The sequence below is a fragment of the Falco naumanni genome, chromosome Z, assembly GCF_017639655.2.
Source record: "Falco naumanni isolate bFalNau1 chromosome Z, bFalNau1.pat, whole genome shotgun sequence".
In the NCBI taxonomy this organism is placed as follows: Eukaryota; Metazoa; Chordata; class Aves; order Falconiformes; family Falconidae; genus Falco; species Falco naumanni.
This window is the reverse complement of record NC_054080.1, coordinates 83,855,773-83,879,981: the sequence shown is the minus strand read 5'-3', so window position 1 is coordinate 83,879,981 and position 24,209 is coordinate 83,855,773. Positions and strand designations below refer to the sequence as shown.

Sequence of the window (24,209 nt, the reverse complement as noted above, 5' to 3'; positions counted from 1 at the left end):
CATGGAAGCCGTGTGCTCGCAGTGCAGCAATCCTGCAGCCCCTGCAGGTGTCACTTCATCTGGCAACGCAGGAGAAACGACTGTGAGAGCATCACAGCGTCACAGCACAGGACATACATATATTATACTCGGTGCTGCAACCCCAGGCCAGAACACTGAGCTCATACCTCAAAAGGACCTTTGGGTGGTGTTGGGATTTGATTCCATGTTCTCAGATCCATTCGGCAAGCTCACTGCATTTCAGACAACTAATTTCACATCTTTATGTGCAACAGAAGCAGGATTAGATTTAAAGTGTAATTTTAAAAAGTCTTTGGTATGACCAACACTATTAAATTATTTTTACTTATTAATATTTAAAGGATTCCAAGTGCCTAAAATTATTTTGGTAAAACTGTGGAGCATGGACTTTTTCTATGATGATAAAGGAGGAAATTAAGTTCAGTTAAAGTGGCTGGAATTAGATCTAAACATAGAGCGTTCATTGTGACTTCTTTGATGATTCCTTTTACTGAGGTTATGTGTATAGATCAAATCCTGTCATTAAAGACGTGGCTTATTCAGTTGATTCTTGGTGCATGGAAGAGTCCCTTAGAGTTCAGATAATACAAATAGGAGCAAGTTTTTCTTCAGTTACAACTTTGTATTTTACCTTCAGAAATATCCCTGTTAAAGATGTAACTGTGTGAATGGAACAGCTTCTTTAGGGGCAAAATCACTCAGCAAGGGTGGGCTGTACCCATGGCCTCAGTGCTTAAACATGAACTAATATCCAATTGCCTCCTACGAGATTATTCCATTGCTTAGACTAATTAAGTAGGAAGGAATCAATAGCTTCAGAAGGTCACTGACTGCGGGCAAGAAGCGTGGTGGAACAATATATTATTAGTTATATATTACGATATATTACAGGTCAGAGAGGCAGGAAGATGTCAATGAATTATGTAAGGGGCACAGGTGACCTTTCTTCCTGCAGTAACGACAGGGAATAAATGCATTCCTGCTTGCCAGAGGCTGACACGGTCCCTGGGTAACCCTGGCCAACAGGTATCGTGTTGCCAAGCCCATACAGCAGATGTCTTACAATGTACAGTTAAGCCAGCAAACATAAGCCAGGCTTGGTCTAGACGTCTTCCCAAAAGCAGGTGGCCAGGTCCACCAGCCCAGTTTAAGCCTTGGAAGGAGCTCAGAAAAGGTGACGCACCCGGTCCATACTGATCAACTCTGGTGCCACCCTGCAAGCTCTCACTGCCTACAGAGCTGCTCCAGGCAAAAGTTCGTGTCCAAAAGCCTGTGGTTTGCAGCCTCCTTGCACCAACACACTGATTTTTTTAAGCTTTAGCCAAAGAAGGGAAGTGACTGAAGTGGTATCTAAGCATTGCAGGCTGCAACTGCCTGATGTGAGTGATGTCCAAGCCTTGGAGCACTCAGACAATGTTACTGTCTGTAGCAACCATCTCAGGAAGTTCAGATATTTGTGAAGTGAAAGCCTTTATCTCCTTGTACTACACAACTGCATTCTTGCAAAAAGCATACCAAGAAAATGAACAGTCTTGAAAATAACCTCTAGACTGAACCCTCACAGCTCAAGAAGAGACACAAGAAAGCAGAGATGCACCTTGAAAGTGTCTTGGAATACTCTTGGAAGACTACTTCCCCCTTATTTCTGTAAGAGCTACCTGCAAGAAAGCTACTGCATCATGAGTGCTGTCCTGCAGCCTACACCTTCCCTGCTGCAACGGTGAGCAGGACCTGGGGGGACAACACTAGGGATGCCTGAGCTACAGGTGGGACCACACACAGCAGACCTCCAGATATTTAAATACCATTCACCAGTGTTCATGCACTTGGCCTTAGAGCACAAGCCTTCCCCCCCGCCCTCCTTCAGGGAATTAGGTCTGAAAACGGCAGCTGGAGGAAGTCCCAGGAGAAGGACACTGCCAAAGCCAGTGGCGTGACAGTACCTTCGCTGTCCACTTCAGGGAGCAGCTTGCGCAGTGGCTTCCTCACTTCCCAGGTGCTGTTGATGAACGTGGGCATCACTTTGAGCAGCTCCTCTTTGTCTTCCTCATGGATAACAGGGATTGTCTCCAGAATAAGCTGCATCTGTTCCAGCTCGTGACCCCCTAAATGGGCAGAAAACAGGCAGTGAGGTGAGACCCAGAAGTCAAATTGAGGGGGAATGTGTGGTATTACCAACCACCCCTCTGAAATGAGTCATGTCACTGCAGCGCCACATCTCATCTCTCACCAGCCCCTCCACACTGACGCTTCCCAGCATTAGCCACTGCTCTTTGCTCCAAGGAAAATGCCCTTGCCACTTTCTTATGAACCAGGTGCAATGATGTCCCCAGGTCACTTCCCTGCCCCTCTGTTCCCATCCCATCTCCTGCTTGAGAGCTCGCCTTTTGGTTCTCCCCCTGTAGAAGAATGGCTGCAGAAGCGTGGCCATAGAATCTCTGAAGACCTGCACAATCCAGCCCTGGTATCAGAGTAGGCCTGCAATCAGAGTTGTGCTGAAGTTGCTGTGCTGAAGGCAACAAGAAAGGTAGCCTTGAGCTACTCCTGAATCCTGAGACCAAGTGATTATGTTGTGCCAACAGGCCGTGGCCGTAACGAGATACAGCTGCTGGGAAAGAGGAGCAGGGCCAAGAGAGATAGGGAGCGTATGGGAAAATAGGGAGTAACAAACTGCAAGGCTGAAGCACAGCGACACAATTAGCTACATGGATAGAATGCTTATTTCAGTCATGATAATTGGGGGTGTGAGAACCGCGCGCGTTTAGAGACTACTAACCAATTCTATTTCTGCTTTACGAATGTGCATGTGTATCGGCTCTATGTAAGTAGTGTTAGAAACTAAGAAAGGTGAGCAGGATGCACAACTCATATTGAGCGTCTTCTTGACTCCAGCGAACCCTTCTCCCAACATCCCCCTACACAGCAGCACACAGAGCAGCTGCTCAGGCACGTCTGAGGCAGAGCTTCAGGTGAGGTGCCTCTGTCTGCACCCATGCAGGCTGTGCAGCCCCCAAAGCCACCACACCTCCCTCTCCCGCTCATGTTGGTGGGACTCCCAGCTGGGTCACCTCATTTTAAGGGTGAAAGAGTTAACCTAGACGATTTGCTTTCCTGGCATATCACCCTGAGGTTGCCAGGCTGAGCAGAAACTACCCAGCCAAAATCACAGAGGCAGGAGCTATTATCCATCGGTGGGCTCCATCCTGCCTGCTGGAAGAAGATGAATATCAGCTCAAAACTGACAACTCTAAGTAACGCCATGGCTGGGTTTGTTCAAAACCCCTAACAGCATTCCAGCTCACACGGCTGCAGCTGGGCAGTGCAGTGCCCAATGCTGTCACCACATGGACCTGCCATGCTGTGCTATACCAAGGAGCAAAGCCCCTCTGTACAGCAGCAACAAAAAGTGCTGCCACAACCCCAATGGTAACAAGAAGATCGTGGACCCAGCTCCAGGGACCCCAAAACTTCATCTTTAAATGAACAAGTGCCCAACCTCTGCGTTCTGCTAATGTGAAAGGCATTTTCTGAGCAACTCCTGCTGGCTCCTGGGCACCAAGTCAAGGCTCTGATGGTGACAATCCTCACAACTGCTATGAGCAATCATGTATTTTCAATCCTTTTCCTTCAGGACATATTTATCCATGCATCCCTAAGCCCCCCCGCTCAGGACTGGCTACCAGTGAGTGAGAGGAGAGAAGCAGCAGTGCCAGCGGAAGGAAGCCAACCACCTCATTAATGAACATTAATCTCATTCTTTAGCACACTATTGGATGTGACCAAGAGCTCTGCAGCTGATTTCCAGCTTCCTACGTGTACGGAGAAGCAGCCTGGCAGGAATACTGAATCGTACTATTGATCTTCTGTCTGCCAGAAATGCCAGTTATAAATATTCTGTCATTAGAGGCAGGACTATCCATTCAGACAGTGAGCTGGCTGGGGCAGACAAACCAACAGGGATTTTTTGGCTACTGAATCCCTGCTGTTCAAGTCACGGATTCCAGGCCGCTTCACTGGCAAGCAGTGTTTGGCTGATCCACAGCAAGAGGAGTGAAGCTCATTTGTGGCACAGCACTTCTGAGGAGTCTGCAGGGAAGGTGGAGAGGCCACCTCATAGGGGATGGTAGAAACCATTGCTGGCTTGACATCCTCAGGCCATCTCATCCCTTTGGAGGTCCCTGGCACCTCACATGGGCTGCCCTCCCCAGCTCAGAGCTCCTGTGGGTCTGCAGGGGGTTTCCAGACTCACATCCCTGGAGCTGACCCCAAACACACCCATTCTGGGCAAGGTAGGTCCAAACGTCAAGGTTGGGAAAGGGTCACCATCCATCATGGCCTCATCACTCCAACAAGGTTTGGTTCAATGCAGTCGTGGCCATTTTCACCCCAAATGGCAGAGCTCTGGGCCAAGACATGGCAATGAACTCGGACAACCCCAAAGCAACATTGACATTAGCACAGCTGATCACCATTGCACCACACATCCACTCTGAACAAAGCCTCAGAAGAAGACAGAGCAATAGGAAAAGCAAAAAAAACACAGAGGGACATCCTCTCAGTATCAACCCTAGGCAAATTAATTCACTTTCCTACAGAAAAACTAATTTCAGGTCATTTAGAGGCTCACAGCATGGCTCCAGGAGAAACTTCAGGTGACCATCAGGAAACAAACACCTTGTTAGTCAGGCTAATTCCCAAATTTCTATCAAAATTACAGGGTATTAAAGGTTGCAAAGGCTTCATGGCTGTTATCCTCTCAGTGCAGCTCCAGCCACTGCTCACTGAAGGTAAACGGCAGCTGAAAGGTACCATGTTTAGTCATATAAAGGAGCTGCTAATGCAGTGCTGGAAGGCTTGATTACGGCTCTCAGGAACCCAGTTCTCCACCATTATCCTCCATTTATGTAATTCCTAGGGACCTTCTGGAGGCAATAATATCTGAAAAGAAACACGCAAACTACAGACAGAATAAACACAACGAGCCGTCGTTACCCAAGGAGAGAACGAGGAGCTCTGCGTCAAGCGCTGGGAAACAAAAGCCTTCCCTGGGCTTGCAACCAAGTCCTGGGTAAGCGCTCAAGCCCTGCTGGTAACTCCTCTGGGAGCAAGTACTGATCCCATGGGAAAAGCCACCACGCCACCTCCCAGCTCCCGGTCACAGGCGCAGCCCCACTGGTGAACCTCACAGAAATCCGCGCAGACAGGCAACTTTTCTTTTTCTCTTATTTTCTCTTGCTTCCGCCGGCAGTGCTTTCAGACCAGCATCAGCAGCAGAGAGCAGAAAAGTCGCTGGAGGGAGCCGCAGCCGCGCAGTTACGGTCTTCCCCACCCCGCTCGTGGCGGGGACCTCTCCAAAAGTCTGTGAGCCAGGTTTTTGCTGTTGGAGACCTGCTGCGCTCCGTTATCCAAACTTCTGGTGGCCTCCCGGGGCTCTGCCAAACCCAAAGCTGCTCCTGCCACCGCACCCCCCAGAGAATGGGCTGCAGGGAGGGCAAGGGTGCTGTGGTCCCTCTTGACTGGGTATTATTAGCTGGTGCAAGAGAGTGAAAGCCGTGAGTGACATCTATTCCTAATAACCAACCACCTTAATTTAACTGCGTTGCTTAACCACTCCAGATAGACTACTGAGTTAATTATATTGATTTATGCTAAGCACTCAATTTAAATTGTACTGCTGACGCATACTCAAAAAACAATTTATCCAGCGTAAGGCAATTACAAGAGGTTTGCAACTTTCTGGAAACTACACTGCTGTTATTTCCCACGAGGTGTTTGCTAGTGACCCAGGACTCTCTGAAAGCCTCGTCCTGCAGTGACAGGGGCTGCAGATGGCCAGGGGCAAACTCTTTCCAAGAGAAGAGGAGAAAAGCAAAAGCAAAAGGTGAATGCATGCTGTCATGGAAATGTTTGCCAGTTTTAGCTCTTCTGAGGGGTTGGATTTTATTCTCCTCCTCTCTGGACACCAGAAGATGAAAGATGGTATGTGGCATGGGACAGCACAGGCACACTGCCCCACTGCCAAGGCTCCCACCCTGGCTCTTCTTTATTTACTGCTATGAGGGGAGGCCAGGAAAACAGGGCACAGGACCAGGACCTTCGCGTAACAACTGTACAGAGTATTTTTAAAGCAACCTGAAAGGAGTATCTATTTTGAGCCTCGGTTTTGATCCCCATCCTTTAAGTATCCTGCCATCATCTGGGGACGTATTAAGTGATTGCACAGGGCTGGAAAACAGAGAAGCAGGGACGCTCACAGCACACGTCTGGCTAAGCCCAGTCTGTGACCTGCCACGTCCCATCTCCTGATCTTTTAACCTGCTGCAGACTCTTAGGAAGCAACCTGCAAAGTAGGTTCCCATATGGCTGCTCTGGGGCACCCTGCCTGGGCAGCAAGGACGGGACTGACCTCACTTGTAGCCACGTCTAACACCAGCACGGGCATTTCAGCGTGCTCTCCAGATGAGCAGAACTGGAAAAATAACTATTTCCAAGGCACAGTCAATCTCATGTAAGACAGACAGCTAACAGAGGCCGGATGAACACATCCTGGAGCTGCCTTTGCCTCTGCCTTGACCATGAATGGAGCTTTAAGGACCAGCTCGGATGCATAGGTGACAGACAGCTGGTGTCAGCCAATGTAACTTCTACCCTGGGGTCCACAAACAGTGACAAACCCAAACTGGGGCTGAGACGTGGTTAAGCAAGTTTGAAAAGCCAGCACAAAGATGAGTGCTTGGGTGCTATGGTAGCAATTGCCTGAAAAAGACCTGGACAAGTCAAGTCTTGTTTTGCTGTTTGACATGAGGAACAAGTACGGGAGAACAGAAATTGACTTAAGAGTCCAGGAGGATTTGCCTGGGGCTCCAGCTACACCCAGTTTAATACAAGGCAGCGCACTGCTCTGGTCTTGTGCAACTCCTGCAGGACCAGGACTGCCATCTGCGCTGGGGTTTGCTTCTGCTGTGCTGGTTTACCTGCAGCTAGTTTGGGTCCAGTGCCCTGGACAGGCATCATCCAGTTTGCTTCCACCCAAAAAGCTTGGAGACTCTTCCACAGCACAAACCACAGCTTAGCAAGGGGAGGCGTCTGGCAGAGCTGCCTCAGGAGCTCACTCACGTGCAGCATCTCCCAGTGAGACCAGAAAATACCCTGCACCTGCAGGGACAAGTGTCATGTGGAGATGTCCCTGCTCCTGGAATATATCCCGAGGTAGCAGGAGCAGCCAGGTCTGATGTACGATTTCCAGAGCCGACATCCCTGGACTTGAAAATTTCAGGGAGAGGAAACCGAGGACAAGAGGAAGGAAGGAAAGTGAGGCAATTACAACGATCTTTTCAAAATTATACTGACTGTTTAATTTTCAGCTTTCACGAAAGAAATATGGAAGTTGTAAGTGGGAGTAGGGAGGGAGCAACAGAGCAGCTGCAATCAAGCACCGGCTGCAGAACTCCACAATGCACTGAAATGTTTGTGAAGAAAATGTCCTTCTCTATTATTAATGGGTCTAATTATTTATTTACACAACTCTGCGAACAGCTGCTCACAAAATGCGTTAAACCTTGTCATTCAAAACACTGATGGGAGATGAAGAGACAAACAAGGAGGAGCATTGCTGCAGACCTTGGGCAGGGCAGCTGCTCGTTCAACAGGCAGAGTGCCGCTGCTTCATTCCTGAATGAATGGTTCTGCACCCCAGCCTGGGAAGCCCAGCTTTGCTCCCGACAGTAGCGCTTTTGGAATTGTATTAAATAAAAATTTACTTTTCAAGAACATCAGAGTGGAGCTTCAAATGCTGCACTGGTAATTATGCACTCCTTGCCTCCTTGCACTGCGCCTTTACAACTCCAATACCCACTTCATAGAACAATCCTGGAAATGGCTGAAAATAGGTAGTGGCATTCAAATGTCTTCCCTCACAAAAAAAAATAATACCTTGAAGACACCAATCGTGATTCACATGATCCACACCATAGAGTACAAATCTCCTGGGACAGGGCCACGTTATCTCCTGTCCGTATACTCCACCCTATTATATATTTTTAGAATCCTCCCTCACAACAAAAAGCTCTTATTTTCTGTTGGAAACTCAGAAACAGAAAAAAATGTTGTTATTTCATCAGAATTGTTCTTTCTTTGGCGTTTTGCTTTCAGCAGGAGACCATCCCTGCCTACTGAGGCTCAGCACAAAGGCACCGTCGACCCTGGCCAGCCTCAGACACCCCACCAGCCGGTGGCTTCCCACTGGGTGCCATCGCACCCAATCCACCACACGTCCTTCCCAGACAAGCATAAGAAAGCTGAGTGAAAATCAAGACGGCAACTCTTCTTCCATCCCTAAAGGCCTGCCTGTATCAGAGGAGTTTGCACCAACCAAGGGACCCTCTAACAGGAGGGGCTGTCCAAGTGAAGTCTGCTCTGCAGACAGCTCTCATATCTAATAACCAACCATAGGATCCCTGCAGCGATGCTGCAAGTATAGCTGTGGCTGGCAAGGAGAGGGGAATTCCCTCTGCCACGCTAGAAAGCCTTAGAATCAGGTAGCAAGGAAGGAGGGAGGAAAGAAACAAATGAATCAATGGGAAACAGAAACCTACCGGCAAAGAGCATCCTTCCGGTCAGCATCTCGGCCAGGATGCAGCCGGCCGCCCACATGTCGATGGCTTTGGTGTAGTTGTTTGGCGAGAGAAGGAGGCGGGGGGAGCGATACCATTTCGTTACTAAGCCTTCAGAAAGGTAACCCTGAAAGAGCAGAGAGAGAGAGGTCAGCAGCCTTGCAGAACTCCACTCCTCCCTGCTCAGCCCTCGCTGCCCGCTGTGGTCCCACCATCAGATCCCTGCAGAGAAACCTGCCCACCATGCTCGTGCTGCACTCATGGCAGACTGTGGTTGTATTATCTTGCAGGAAGCAAAGACACAAGACACACACCATTGGAAACAGAGATGCTTCAGTGCTCCAGGAGGCAAAGCACTTGCTGCTCCCAAAAAACTTATTTGCCGTTTGTCACCGCGGTAGTGAAACACCTTCTGCAAAAGGACAGGTGGCTTTAATAGCACAGATTTGCAGATCGTACCTGCAAAAGTTACTTCAGGTCACTGTTAGAACATTTACACCTATTATATAAATCCCAGTTCCACCATCTGAGACACGTTGTTTAATTATTTTGCTGGGTCACAGCTATAACACAGTAGTGCTTGAAGGAAGCTTTTCCCAGCTCGGTACCCCAAGCGCAGTGCTTAGATTTCCAAAAGTTACCGGTTTGCATCTTCTGCTGATTCCATCTCTAGTTAATCCTGCACCTATAGTCCCTCCACAGCTACCTAAACTGCTGGTAACAGCAAGCTACGTACTGCTGAATTCCCATGGATCCAACTCCCAGCACTGATGCTGAAAATTAATTTTTAAATGGCAGGAGCTCCCAGGGGAGCCCACATGGCTGTGCACAAACCCACAGCGGGCGCTGCAGGGGGATGTAAGACGGGAGCAGAGGTGCTACGGGGAGCACGCAGGGCTCCTGAGCGGGCAGCACCCAGAGGATTTGCTCAGCAGGATCCAGCCTCTCACAGAAGCCAGGCGAGTTCACCCCACCTGCATCCTTGGGATGCTGCTGCACTGAACCCCACTTTGGTCTGGGGTGTGTGCTGGGGATTGCAGATGAGCCCATGCAGCGTCTCACGAGGGTGAGATGTGAGATATGGTAATAAAGAGGAAAATGAAAGAACGGGCAGAAAAACAGATTTGGGGAGGGATATCACTACCATGTGGAAGGAAAGCCTCCTGGAGAGCAGATGTCTCAAAGCATTGCCGAGTGGGTAACACAGTCCCACAATAGTTCCCAGCCAAGAATCTTGAAAATAAGATGCCGTGGGATAAGCAGGAATGCCCTTTGGTGGATTAGCTAGCTGATGCAGAGCTAGTAAACCCTGCCCTTTCTGCACCGAGCCCGAGTCTTGCCTAATAAATCGCCTCCCTCCCTCACCACCCAGCTGCTGGTGCCCTGGCATTGCCTCCAGCAGCCAGGCGGTGTGGGGCAGGTCCTCGTCCTCCATCCGACTTTGCTTGCAGTGAGGATGGTCAGTTGGGATGCTTGACTTGGTCTTAAAGGAGATGCCCTCAGCAGCACCTCATGGGACAAAGCCAGAGTGCAATCGTCTCTTTGGACCGCAGCCCTTCCGCACTCAGCAGCTCCCGCCGAAATCAGGGTGATGTGTTCAATCCTGCAAATAACGTTGGCATCATAAGGGATGTCCCAGTGCTCCCCACTTTGCCTGCCGGCCAAGCTCCGGATGCATGGGTGCCACATCGGGGCTGGACATGAATGGTTATTTCATCAGGATAATGCTGGAATATTCATAAGTGGCATTTTCTATATTAAATATAATGCATTAACAGAAGAAGATTGAAAGGAAGTAGAACAGTTAAATAAAATGAAATTATAAAGTTGAATTGCATTTAAATGCCATGAAGCATTTAGAGAGTATCAAAATGCAACGGCAGCGAGAGTACAGTTCATGTAAAAACTCAGTTAAAAATTCCATCCTAACTGATGTAGTTTCATAATCTGTTTTCAGTTGCAATATAAGTGCAGATGCAGTTATGCTATATAACATTTCCTACGATCTTATAGGATACATCTCTCAGCCTAAACATGAGCACAGTGCACTACCACAAACACTACAAGGTTTATAATGCTCTTCTTCCCCCAATGCAGGGTGGTGTTTTTTTTTCAATTTCCAAATGCGCAAGCCGTCAAGCTTTTAATCGTAAAGAGGTTGCTTTAAGAGAATATTTTAATTTTGGTCTTCTTAATATAAGTTGTAATGGAGACTGATTAGCTGAGAAGTTTCATTTAATGCTGTTATTTTTTTGCTAATGCTACTGAATCAGAAGCAGCACAAAAGCCCCAGGCGTTACCCGATCAGGCTGCCACTTTTCAGCTACTGCAATTATTCCCAACAATGGAGATGCTGGAATTTACTGGAAAATCCTAAGGAAATAAAATTTGGGGATAGCGATCCAGGGCAATTCACAGCTAGAGCAATTCCTTCCCTTTCCCAGCAAAGGAATACCACTCTCCTTACAGATTTAACACTTGGTTCATATATTTCTCCCCTCTGACAGCAAGATGGATTTGAGTTCTCGGGGGTGTGCACACCATGCAAAATGTATGAGCAACATACTGCAAATATCTGTATGTTGCGACAAGCCAAACCTTTTCTTCGACAGGCGTCTCTCACGTATCAGAGAAAATTCCTTGCAAAAAACCTCCCTGGATATTTTGGACACATCTTCCACCCCTCCCCTGCCATGCAAGGTTACAGGTAGTAATTAATTGGCAGCGCTTCTCATTGTGCTTCCCTCGTCTGTTACTCATCACCATGTATTTGACTGTTGTCTCCCTGCCTTCATCAGCTGAATAACTCAGACCACTGGGTCACCCACCGCCAAGTGCAGGAAGGACCCATGGAGAGGAGCAACCTACAGCTGCTCCCCATCCCACTGACTCGTGGACCATACAGCTGGACCCCCCCCCCCCCCCCCTTGCTTCCCATGGCATTCTGCTGCTGGGCTCTGGGTTATCCCTTCTCTTTCTCAGTGGGGAAACACTGGGAAGTGTTGAGAGGTTTGAAAATCAAGACTTTTCCAACCTGGCCTAAGTTCCTCTGGCGGGGGTGGCTTGGGCAGCATAGCACCCCAGTCATGATCTGCTTAGACAGCCCCAGTGCCTATGCCTGCTCTTCCTCCACAGTGGCTAAAAACATGGACTAGACCTTTATTTTTATGAAATATGTAAGGTAAGTTCCTGTCCTACCACCTGCAGGGAGTAATTACAGTCCTGTGGACTATCAAGTCCTATGGAGAAATACCACCAGAGCTTTGGGATCCGGAATTATGCAGTTGCCAGCACAGCTGCAGGATGCTTGGGGAAGGATCCACCTAAACCTGGGTTAGGTACGGGCTTACGGTTCCAAGACTTACATGAGGGCAGCAGCCACACCAGAATGGAGAGCCTGAGCACTTCCAGCCATTCCCTATGCAAGGCATGGGCTTTAGCACAAGAATTTCACCATTTATGTAGATTCAACCAGACAGAAAGACCAAGAGCAGAAGCATATTAATTAGTTCTAATTAAGATGGAACATAAATCTTGATGACAATATTCTGTAGATTCAGCACAGCCCTTTCTGAAGAACCACCAGGATCTCTTTAAAAACCAATATAACAGTTAATTTAAAAACAGAAGCAGTTTCAAGTCCCGGGCTTGCTCTCAAGCCCTCCCACGCAATCTTTTTGCTATTTTCAAGTATCATTTTCCTGCTCCCCCTCTGCTCCTGTGGCATGTGCAGGAACAGCTCAGGCAATCTATAAAGGTGATGAATTCACTATAGGCAGGGTAAGCATCAGGTTGTACCAAACAGCACAGCAAGGAAACTGAAAAGCAAAGAAAAATGAATGCTTTTTCTAATCTTTACACAACATGGATTTTGTGTGTTGCTTGTAGCAGCAGAAGGAGACATAATTCTGGGTGGGTGCTGCTGCATTCTGGTGTCACACTGGACCACCTGCATCCCAAGCAGCAGAGGGAAGCTGGCGCGGCAAGGCAGCGCGTGGGGAGCACAGCAAGACCTGCCAGTGCTCCAAAACAACCAGTGCCCAAGCCTAGAGCACCTTCTTGGAGGTGGATGAACCAAGGGCAGGTCTGCTCGAGGTAGACACTGAAATTCAGGATCCCACCCACTGCAAACCAAACAGCCCCAAATGCTGCAGCCCAAAGCTTCTCCCAAGGGTATTTCACACCAAAACTAATTTTCCCGCACACAAAAAGCCACAGAGGTGCAGACCAGGTGCCCACAAACTGGAAATTCAGCAGGACCACGCCACAGCCCATGTATCCACACCTCTGTCTACAGCCATGAACAGGATTTCTGGTGCTGCACCTGTAGAAGCTGGGTCAGGTCCTGGTGCAGACAGCTGCAGTGCCAAGGGGAGGATTCCAAAACAGCAACAATCCCAAGCTTTTGGAATAATCCTGTCACAGCAGCAGGCTGCTGCCTCTTCACAGCACGGTTTTTAACCTTATTTTTTTAAAGGCAGGTAGAGCAGTTCTAGGAGGGGCTGAGAAAGATGCAGGTTTGCAGGAACATTGCTCCATAATAAAATAATGAAACCGCCGTTGTGCGTGGCTCCAGCAACGTGACATGTGTTCTCATAGTTTTGGGATGACAGAGTGCATTTGTTCCAGGACCACAGACGATTACATGCTTCATCAGAGGACAGAGAAGGAGAATAACCCGGTCAGGGCCACAGTGGGGAGGCTCAGCGCTGGCTGCATGGGGCCACAGGCAGCTGCCCAAGGGCTGAACATGGAAGGTGGTCCCTTCCAGGGGGAAGTACGGAGCAACATCCTACACCCTCACCTTCTTTGAAGACCTCCTCATGATGACAGACCTGGGAATTTTAGTATTTTACTGGATGAAGTGGAGGCTGTTATGTTTGCACTGGTCAGCAAGGATAAAACAAAGGGAGGACTTCAAAGGTTTGAAGATGTTCTGGAAACTATTTACCATGAAATCTCTCCCTAAAGGGGCTGCTGCACCCTCCTTAGCATGGAACTTCTGCCAATTTATTCTGAAATTAATGTTTCCAACAGACGAAGAGAGAGAAGGTCCCCTGGCATGCCCATGCAGATGCACCCAAGTGTTTTGGGGCACCAGGCAGAGCCACCAGTAGAGATAATCTGACTATCTTGTACAACATGGGCAGGCTAAGGAGTGTCCCACTTCGCTGTCTCATCACCCAAGTAAAGAGATTCAGCAAGCCTCCACGTCCCCATACGGCAGGTATTTCTGTTGTCTTCTCCAGACAGGACCGCCCAATGCAATGGCTCCTCTCTGACCAGCACCAGGCAACACACCGCATGGTAGATGTAGCCAGGGCTCAGTCTGCCCTCCAAAACACTTACTGTTTTTAAATTTAGACATTCATTGGCGTTTATTCTAATTTGTAACGCTTGACTTTGCTGTCTCCCTGCTCTCCCATCCCTCGGGCCCATCACAAGCTGAGGATGCTCAAGGGAGGGCAACATTTCACTTTTACATCCCTCTCTCCTCCAAACTTGGGGCAGATCACATAGGGTACTCTGATCTGCAGCCAAAGATATTTATCGGGGCATAAGAGTGGCAATGGATGGATAGGTCGGCAGCTAAACACACGTAGGCAGCCTCTGAAGAAATGCAGGCAGGGGTTGGACCATGGCGGGAAGGCAGCAAGGTGTGGGGCAGGCAGGACCATGAGGCTGCAGATGGAGGGGGCACTGCAAAGTGCTCTGATGGCAAAGGCGAGATGCTTGCACTCAATAAGGAGGTGGTTTAGGAGAAGGGAAGCACTTGGCTTTGACTGTTCATTATGTTATAAGGATAAGGACCTCATGAAGGCCAGAGCTGCCCTTATCTTCATCTCCAGCACTGTTGCACTCACCATTTGGGTACCAAGCCACACGGCAAAGTGTTCAGACCACAAAGAGCAGCAACCCAGGAAAAAGGGATTAACGTGGAGATGTTCTAAAGGGATAGACAGCAGGATTAGCAAACTCCTGGGGATAAAGAGTAGTAAGAAGGAAAAGAAAGAAGCCTGCATGGCTGGACGGTGAGAGCATCGAGGAAGAGACAGGGTGACAGAGAGAGGGGGACCTACAGGATCATCTCCCAAAGGAGATGCTAGACTTGACATTCTGTGCCCTAAAGATACGTTTGCAAGTACGTGAGCACCCAGGGAGCTTAGAATAGTGTTTATCTAATACAGGGCTAAAAGTTAAGCCATCAGGTCTAAGTAGCCTGTGAAGGTGTGGACCCAGATCTGGGTATGACCTCGGCAGCTTGAAATTCATCTCGTTTGTTACAGGGAAGTTTCAAACGAACGGATGCCCCCATGCTGTGCTTACCACATGGAGAAATGGATCCGAGCAGCAAACACCGGCCAAATGGTGGGAGAAACTCAGGAGAAGCTGCTCTGCTTCAAAGCTGGTGAAGGCCAACACTCTGTTGTGGTCCCAGGGCATCTCCCAGAATTGGAGACCTCTCCTTTTCCCATCAAATTATCCTAATTAAATGGTTGTCTGTTGCAGGCCATGTCAACAAGACACATTGCCAAGTAAGGACTATTATTTAGGTGGCACATGTATTTCTAAACTGTGTTTAAAACCCTGCTCACCATCTACCGCAGTTATTATTTGCCATTTTAACACTCAGGAGGACGGTTTGGGATTTGAGAAACATCAGGTCAGAAAAGCTGTGACCTTTTAGATGAATAACAACACACAACCTCAATTTTTTGTGTTAGCAGAACCCAGCCATCAGACTAAGCATATTCCACATACAAAACATCTTAAGGGCAAAAAAATCTAAGCATGTAAGACAACCCTTCCTCACTGCAAAGGCTTGTAACAAAACATTATGCTAGAGATGTAGCTCTGCACTGCCTTCAGAGGTTTGGATGTCTGGGCAATTTCAGCAACTAATTACCCAGGGAGCAGGATTTCATCTGCTTTTGAGCAGCTTTACACCAAAATTCAGGGTGTAAGGATCCCTGTACTGCTCAATGCTGGTCAGCAGCAGTGTAGAGGCTCTGCAGCTTCAGAGCACAGGGCAAGGAGCTTATAAATCTGTATGAGCCCCTGAAGAAAGCGGAGGCTGAAAGAGAAATACAAAAGGAATTGATTTTTCTGAGTCATCTGAGAAGAGCTGGCAACCAAAGGCAGGACTGACCCAAGCCCCATACAAGCCCTCCTGCTGCACCTCTGCCTTTGCAGTGCCCATCACCCAGCTTCAGCAAACACAGTCTTTCCCATCACCAGAATTTACAAATAACTGACATTATTTGTGGTGCTGGATGCTCACCACAGCTGCCATTTTCAGCTCTGCTCAGGAGCGGTACCCAGGTCTCTGCACAGTGGGGATCTGCTGGGGTTTTTGCACTGGTGCTCCAGCCTCCCACCCCTGGGAGGAATCACGATGCTCAAGCAACAGCATCTCACAAAGTTATGTCCCACCATGAAGCTACAGCCTTTGTCAGCTCTTTCCCACTGCACTGGCTGGTATTAGGGATGAAGAATTGCTTAGAAATAACAGTAATTACGCAGCAGACATGGACAGACAACTCCTACCGTGATCCTGCAGTCTCTGACAAGATGATGCTCCTTAAATCAGTGACATTCTGAGTTCACATAGCGCGGCTTTGCAGGTGTTTTCTCCAGGAGTTACCCTCCCTTGGGAAAAGTGTCTGAACGTACTTGACTTTAAAAAACAAAACCAACCAAAACCCACACACTTAAAAAGCCAGGAGCCTCTTCCTGAGCTAGGTAATAAACAACCGGTGAGAAAGGGAGCACAGGATGGGCAGGCAGCAGTGACAAGGACCCCACACACACACACCCGCCCCCGATGTCCCTTGCAACCTTCTTCCTTTTCCCCAGGCTCTGTTTCTCCCCAGAGCCCAGGCTCAGAATAGATCAGGGCTCAGCTTCAGGATCATGAGATCGCTTTTTCACCATCCTCCCTGCCTCCCTGCACAAAGCAACGGTGCCCAAATCTGTGCTGGGCAGAAACCCGCGAGTAAATGCAAAGCCCATTTAAACCTCAGCGCAGGTGCAACAGTGGGTCCATGGGGGAAACTGAACTCATCCACAAAAACAGCCAGCTCAAGAAAACAGAATTTATCTTATCTTACAATATCAAATAGTTAACTTTAACCAGAAACTGGCTGCAGACATCACCACATCCACTGGCACAGACCATGTGATACTTTGCTTTCGTCCAGGACCTCACGGATCTGTGAGCTGATGAAGCCTCCACTGTGCTCCTCCGCTGCTCAAAAGCTCCAGCCTGGATGGCAACCTGCATTAAACACCTGCAACTCCCTTCAGAATCCATTAGCATCAGGACTGCATGTGACAGAGACTTTCACCCATTTTCCTTGCCTCCCTCCCTCCCACACTGCCTGCTGGCTGTCAACACAGCCACTGCTCCCACTTGGAGCTGCTCCGCCAGCAGAGCCACCACATGCTTCTCCCAGCTCCAACCTCCCTTTCTGGAGGGCAAGGGAGAGCCTGGGGGCAGCATGGCCGTGGTGGCCGTGGGATGTTTGGTCCCTCCCCAGCCCCTTGTCCCAAGAGAGAACACCACACCCAGGGCTACCCCACCAGTTAGGTTTCACTGCAAGAGACTGCCATGCTGAATTACACTTCTTAAAGAGGAAAAACACAGTTCCTTTAATAACTGCATTTTTGCCTAAGTATAAAACTGTTTTCAGTACCATAAAATATTTTGCAGGGTTTGGCAGCTGCTGGGGAATGCGACACTTTGTGTAGGAGCCCATAGCCTGTGGTTCACTAATTCCTTGTTAGAAAGTGCCGCTTCGGGGCAGTTTCAGCCCTCCTTAGGTGGACGGACAGGAGCTGATGACACCACCAGGAGATGAAAACTGAGCCTGTCCCAAAGACTCCACAAGGAGGGGATGGATTTTCCTTACTCAAGGACAGATATTTGTTTTCCTGCATTTTCTTGCATTCCTCCTTTCCCTCCTCCTCCATCCCAGCCAGAAGTCTGCAAGAAGGCGTGCATGGACCAACGGATGGGATCACAAGGGATGCCCAGGCTGGAGGGCCCAGAGGGCTCTGGGTACACCCTGCCCCAAGCAGGGCAGCAGTAGGACACACCAGGCTGCCCTGGGCTGCACCCGGCCACCCACAATTATTATTGCATTATAATACAGTAGGTAAGTACCAAAAAGCAAAATAATTTTACATGTTATTTGGATCTTGACCTCAATATGAAAGTATCTTAAAGACCCATCCCTCTTTCCCTGCGATTAAATAAGTGTAATTCAGACAGAGTTGGGTTTTTAAGAAGCAGGTGGGCATAGAAGCGAGGACAAAGACAAGCAGAGTGGCTGTGGATGAGCCAGATACCTCTTTCGTGTGCTTCCACTGTGGGGATGAACAGCAGCTTGTGTTTTATAAAAGCAGCAAAGCAAGAAACACAGTTTTTAGTCATTTAAGTAAAGCAGCAAGCAAACACGTGCCTCACGACAGTCCATTGCTGGGATGGAATACAAGACGGGTATTTGCTGAGACAGCACTGGCCTCGGCAATTCGGCACTGCCTACCTTGTGCGAGTAATGCTGATCCACGATTCTGGCCAGTCCGAAGTCACCGATCTTCAGCACCAGGTCCTCCGTGCTGATGAAAATATTGGCCGGCTTGAGGTCGCGGTGAAGGACGTTGGCCGAGTGGATGTACTTCAGCCCCCGCAGCAGCTGGTACATGAAGAGCTTGGCATGCTCCTCTGCAAGCTTCCCCTGCTCCAGCAGCCGCGCCAGGTCAGTCTCCATGTACTCCTGGACGATGTACACCACGTTAAACTTGAAAAAATCCCCACGCAGGTTGGTGCCCTTTGGCCCCAACACCTCGTACACCTTCACGATGTTATCATGGTCCAGGCGGCGGATGATTTTGATCTCCCGGAAAGCGTGCTTCATGCTCCGCGCATCACCGATGGTGATCTTCTTCACTGCCACTTTGCGGCAGCTCTTGCTGTCAAGGGCGGACAGCACCAGCCCGTTGGCCCCAAAGCCCAGGGGGCGAAAATTAATGAAGCGACAGCCCAGGTCGTACCCGTACATGCTGGCGATACAGTCGCACTTCTCAGCCATCGCGGGCTCCGTCCTTTCGGCTTTTTCTCCTTTGTCACTTAAAAAGCTGAGATAATTGAAGGGCTTCCAGATTACAAATGTGGTTTGAAATCAAGCGCCTCATTATTACTTACAGATGCATGGGGGGGCTTGCTCTGAGCCCATTGCTTCAAGACAACACACAGATACAGTGAAAATAGATGCGAGCACACACACACACACACACAAATACAAAACGTTTTAAGCTGGGTGAGAAATCAAGGGGTAGAAAAGACTTTCCAAGCAGTGTGGATAAACACAGCCCAGAGATCTCTAGCAAAACAGAAAGATTATTTTTCTTGAGATGAAAAAATCAGCGCTGCTACATTTTTCAGCAACTTGTTTTCCTTCTCCGATACTCCCGAGACGATACCGAAGCACAGGGCTGGTGTCCCCCACATCCCCGGCATCTCAGTGCCAGGGCAGCTGGCCAGCCCTGCTGTGAGGCAGAGCCCAGAGCAGCCCCACGGCCTCTCCACTGCCCCAAACCCTCCCTGCCCACAAGTTTTGAGAGCGTTTTCCCCACCAGTGAAGCGCATCCAGGCACTGGCCAGGCTCCCCAGTGGTCAGCAAAGCTTCGCCCTTCTTGTCGCTGCCTTTTCAGTAGGGGCAGACCCCATCTTCCCCATCAGCAGACAGAAATCTCAATGGCAGCAAATGTTTTGCAGACCAAAACTCATTTTATTGGCTGCATTCAGCACAGCAAGTTTTCACGTCTGCAGTTCCAACACCTTCCCCTTGTACGTCTTTTGCTGACAAAGCCAAGCACCATCTGATCTTTACAGCTTGCCGGAGGAGTTCCCTGCGCTGGGCAGTCCATTCATCCCTCAGCAGGTCTCAGCCCCACTCCTGGAAGAAAAGAGGAGATGGATTCATTTGATACCAGCGCTGCCTATGCCTTGCCTATGTAATGGCTTGCTGAAGGTTAACCACAAGCCAAACTGTGACCTGTCGGAGACTCATTAATTATCCCCTCCAAAAGCGTGCATAGTTACCAGCATTTTTCAGGTGGTTCATTTTTCCTTTTAAATTTGTAATACACAGAAAACTAACTTTTCCCTTCCCCTTTGTTGGTGGGTTTTTTCATTTGCTTGTTTGTGGTTTGTTTTTTTTTTTTTTTTTGGGGGGGGGGGGGGTTGTTGTTGTTTTTAATTTTAATCTGGCCGAAAATGTTATGGAGCGATTTGCAAAGGTTGAATGGCATGCTGTGTCTCCAACTGCCCGCTTAAACTGCATCGCAAGGAAAGCACGGCAGCAGCCTGCAAGCGTATAGACCCTCCCTTGCTGAGCAGCTGAGAGCAGGGAGGGCCACGGACTTTCTCAGCTTACAACAAGCAAAATCGCTCAGGCAAACAAGTCTGTGCCACCCTTGCTGGTTTTGCAAAGAGCCTTAAAAACTGGCTACAAGGGTGGAACACCCCCAAATTTGGGGTCCAACAGCAAACCCTGGCAGCAGCCTGGGAATGCCGCTGGCTCTGTGGCTGTGGTCACTGGGAGCTGCCAAGCCCTTCCCTCATGCACCAAACCACACAATTTTAGTGCATTTATAAAGAGATGCTCTGGCGTTGCTCAGCCTGGGGTGCACAAGCAGCTAACGACAGAGCTTGTTTCCTCTCCGGCGTGCTGGGGGAGGAAGGAGGAGAGCATCCTCATCAGGACAGAGGAGATGTGTCACTAGCTGCAAGGATTTGCCATCCATCAGCAGTGCCTGCAACCACAGCTCAGGCACCCTGCTCCACCAAGAGCCACCCAGCACAGCAGCCAGCTCCCCGCTTCTCCACCAGCTTCGCTGGTGATGAACCCACGGGTGGGAGGACCTGGTGGGAAAATAGGAGCTGACTTCATCTCTCGCCGTGTCCTTCGTAAGAATGTGTTTGCCACTCGGATGCTGCAAAAACACTTCCCCCATCTAAGTTTAGCAGCTACTCCCTGCAGAGGCGTGAGCCAGCCTGCAGCCTCCCAGCTTTGCTCTTCTCTTCCAGGAGGTCACGGTTTCAAAAACCCAACAACTCCTCCATGCAAACAAGGTACATACACAAGACAGATCTAGGGTCTTTGAAAGTACATCTGAACAGATAAATATAGATAAATATACAGAGATGAATAATACAACATTTAAGTTGTGGATTTTTCACTCCCTATTAATATGAAAAGACTTAATGACACCCTTGGCATTAAGAAGCTGGAGCAAACAAACGTGGACCCAACACAAGGAGGGTGAGCAACAGCAGCTGCATAACTCATAGCCTCGGGAGCATAACTCTGTACTTCAAAGCCTCTCTGCGTTTTGGCTGTGCTAACACATGCTCCCCCGAGCGACGGGGGAATCTCTCATCAAGATGCACTGGCTTTTAAAGGAAAAAAAAGCAGCAAAGGAACCTGCTAGCACCACGGCAGGCCTCTCAAACAATTGCTGGCAATGGCGTAACCGGCGTATATCAATGTCTGCTGGGGACGAGGATGCAGATTTAGCCAGAGGATCCCAACATTTGGGGGATTTTCCTGACAAAATATCATTTTCCAGTGGCAGGCAACCATGCAGGAGTGACCACGGGCAAGGGGTGACCTCTCACAGATGTTCCAGGTGGGAAAAGACAGTTCAAAGCCCTCAAAGCACTTCAAGTTTTCCAGATAACTGCTGCAATTTTTCAGCTGCAATTACTTCATTTAGAAACAGAATTGAACAGAAGGCATGAAGCATTAGGAAATGGCTGGGCTTTTCTTTTTTTCAAGATGATCAGCTCATCAAAGCTTTCGCCCTACCATGTCTCCCTGCAGATGTTTATGAATCTCAGAGGAGCGAGGACACCCACTCCTGCCTGATCCAAGCCCGTGTCCTGCTCCCAAACACCCCCGCAACAGCTCATTTTGCTGCACACTCTCTTCGCCACAAGCCCCAGGTGCAGATGGATGCCCCGGGCCACCCACTGAGAGCACCACCAGGTCCTTCTAAAGCTGGGGAGACCTGCAGGGACCAGCCAGCTGCATGACAAGGGCTCTGACCTTGCACCGGGATGTCCCAGATAACCAGTTGGACAGTGCTGCTCGGAGAGGGGGAAGATAAAATCACTGTAGATCTGCTCCCAATGCATTTTTCATGCCAGAATAAAGCCTCTGTTATAGCCCTTAATCACCAGAGCTGCTCCATTAACCCAGCAGTGGGTTCACAGCCTGGTCCCTCACTCTGCACTCCCCAAGCATCGCGCATTGCCGGCAGTATGCTCCTGTTCTCTAGCAGAAGTTACCCAGAGCAATGACAGGGAAAATACTTAAGTTGAGCCTTGTTTCAGTTTGCAAGCATCAGTCATTAAAGGTGGAAGAGAAATGCAACGCTTCAGGCCAGCACAGATCAGCTATTTGAAGGAGGAACGAGTTAACGGTTAAAACAAAGATGTATGGACCGTATGACAGCAGGGAGGGATGTAGGCAGGGCAGGGATACCCTCCGAAGAGCATCTGCCAGCAGTTACCAAGCAGTTTGGCAAACACTGCTTGCTCCTGTAGTTGAAAGCAAAAATAATTACAGCCTCTCTTCGATCCAGTGATTATCTAATGCTGGCTTTTGCACACAGGGATTGAACAGAGAAAGCTGCTCTTGCTATTAGGAAGCAGGGCAATGCACAGCCAGAGATGCCCTGGTCTACAGGCAAAGGAAAAAAAAAAAAAAAAAAAAAAAGGGATGAGAAACAAGGAGTGAAGGAGAAAAAGAAGGTACATAAATCCAGAGGCTCTGCAAGGGCAGCAGTAAAGATCAACACGTGCAGGAAGGTTACCCCTGCATTGCAACCAGTTGCATGGTCGTGGAAAGGGAGCACACATTGCTTATACCCCAAGAAGGCAGTGAGGTGCCTGAGGACCACTAGAAGGTTTGAGGGAAGGTTGGAACCTGAGGAACAACTAGGGGGCTGCAAGAGGTACACCTGGCTGCAGCAAAACCTGAGCTTTTCCACTTGGGGTGCCCGAGTTTCCTAAGCCTGTGCTGAAGACCTCAGTCTCTGCACAGGTCTCCTGAATGTCTGAGAAAAAAAAAGAACCCCGTCCAAAAAGTAGCAAAAAATTTCCTACTGGCAAAGGGAACTTGGTGAAATAGGGCTTGGGCCAACATGCTTCAAGAAGGTGCCACGTCAGGTTTGAGATCCATCTCTGCGTCTTGCCTCTCAGCCCATCGCCCAGAGCTCAACACACTTCTTAGCTCTTTAGCACTTGGTGGGTGTCGCTGAGACCAGGTAGGGCTGGACAGGACGCAGTGCACGCTCCCACGCTGAGCTTCTTGGCTTACTCTAGATGCAGTGGAAGGAAACCAAGTTTTGCCTCGTCAGCTTGATTGTTAATAATTAGTACAGTTCTAGAAGCAGTGAAAGGGAAAATGCTATGCATGAAACTAAAAGAGAAGAAAGAGCCCTGTTTTATCTCATGGGCAGAGCCACGGCCTTTGCGGTGCTCCTGCCTATGTCTCAGTCCCTGCCTGAGTGATGACCCTGCAGCATCTTCTGTAATTAGAGGGGCTGAGGCAGAATATCACCCCTGAAAGGATGGCCCCAGGGGATGGCAAGCCATGCTCCTGTCCTCGCTCTTGTGGCTGGGTCCCTCTCACTGAACCATCCAGGGAAAAGCTGTCAGTGAATACGGGGAGATGCACCGTGGCTGAGGGACACAGCATGCTCCCACGGGACTGAATGCCATCTCTGTTCTTATCTCTGCCTCCTCCAGCCAAGCTGACAGCAAACCCAAGAGATCAGGCTGACCAGCCTTCCCTGAGAGGATACAGGAGTTATTTTTCCAATGCTCTCCATTATCTACATCAGACATAATTTCTAACTGGTTATTCCCTTAGCAGCACTAAAGAAATGAAATAAAATGTGCACACACCTTGGATGCTGCTCCCAAGTTAAATGAGCAGCTGATGCCTGGAAACTGCAGCAGGGAAACAACCCTCTAACTATTTAAATGCGCATTTTCACCAAAGGGCTGGATCCTGGCGCAGCTAACCAAGGGGGAGTTTCAGGATGCCAGAAGCACCATCAGCAATCCCAGTTTTTCCTCTCTTCCTGGTTTTCCAAGTCTGTTCTAATGAAAAGGTATTATTTCAGTAGCCTAATGAAAATAGCCGCTGAGACCAACAGCAGTCATAAAACCAGCAGCGATGCTATTTGGCTGCAGACAGCGGAAAGCGCAGTCTGTTTTCATGGAACGATGAACAGAGTCCCAGGGGTTTTTCAGCCTGGCGAGGCCAGGATCTGCCATCCACTTGAAAAGCCGCACTCAATGGCAGCTTCAGCGCAAACTGCAGCAGAATACAGCCGACAAGTCCTGAAGCACAACAGAGGGTTAGGAGCAGAGAGCAGAAAATTTGTGGTTACACCAAGACAGTGCGCAGGGAAAATAAGTCTGATTCATCGATATTGGCGGAGTTGCCCCAATTTTTTGCTCATGTGCTCAACGAAAGGTTTTGCTGGGGTGCTGCA

At 49.0% G+C, this 24,209-nt stretch overlaps 1 protein-coding gene across 4 annotated transcripts in view; it reads right to left on the bottom strand.

Annotated features, from left to right (window-relative positions):
* MAPK4 (mitogen-activated protein kinase 4) overlaps positions 1–24,209 on the bottom strand; it is a 46,422-nt gene that overhangs the window by 5,650 nt on the left and 16,563 nt on the right. For all 4 annotated transcript variants that reach the window (XM_040580533.1, XM_040580536.1, XM_040580532.1 and 1 more), the window contains exons 2-4: positions 18,182–19,594; positions 8,616–8,760; positions 1,965–2,126 (exon numbers count right to left, since the gene is read on the bottom strand). In XM_040580533.1, coding sequence (XP_040436467.1) covers positions 1,965–2,126; positions 8,616–8,760; positions 18,182–18,727 — 853 coding nt within the window. In that variant the 5' untranslated portion in view covers positions 18,728–19,594. The remainder of the gene's footprint in view (positions 1–1,964; positions 2,127–8,615; positions 8,761–18,181; positions 19,595–24,209) is intronic.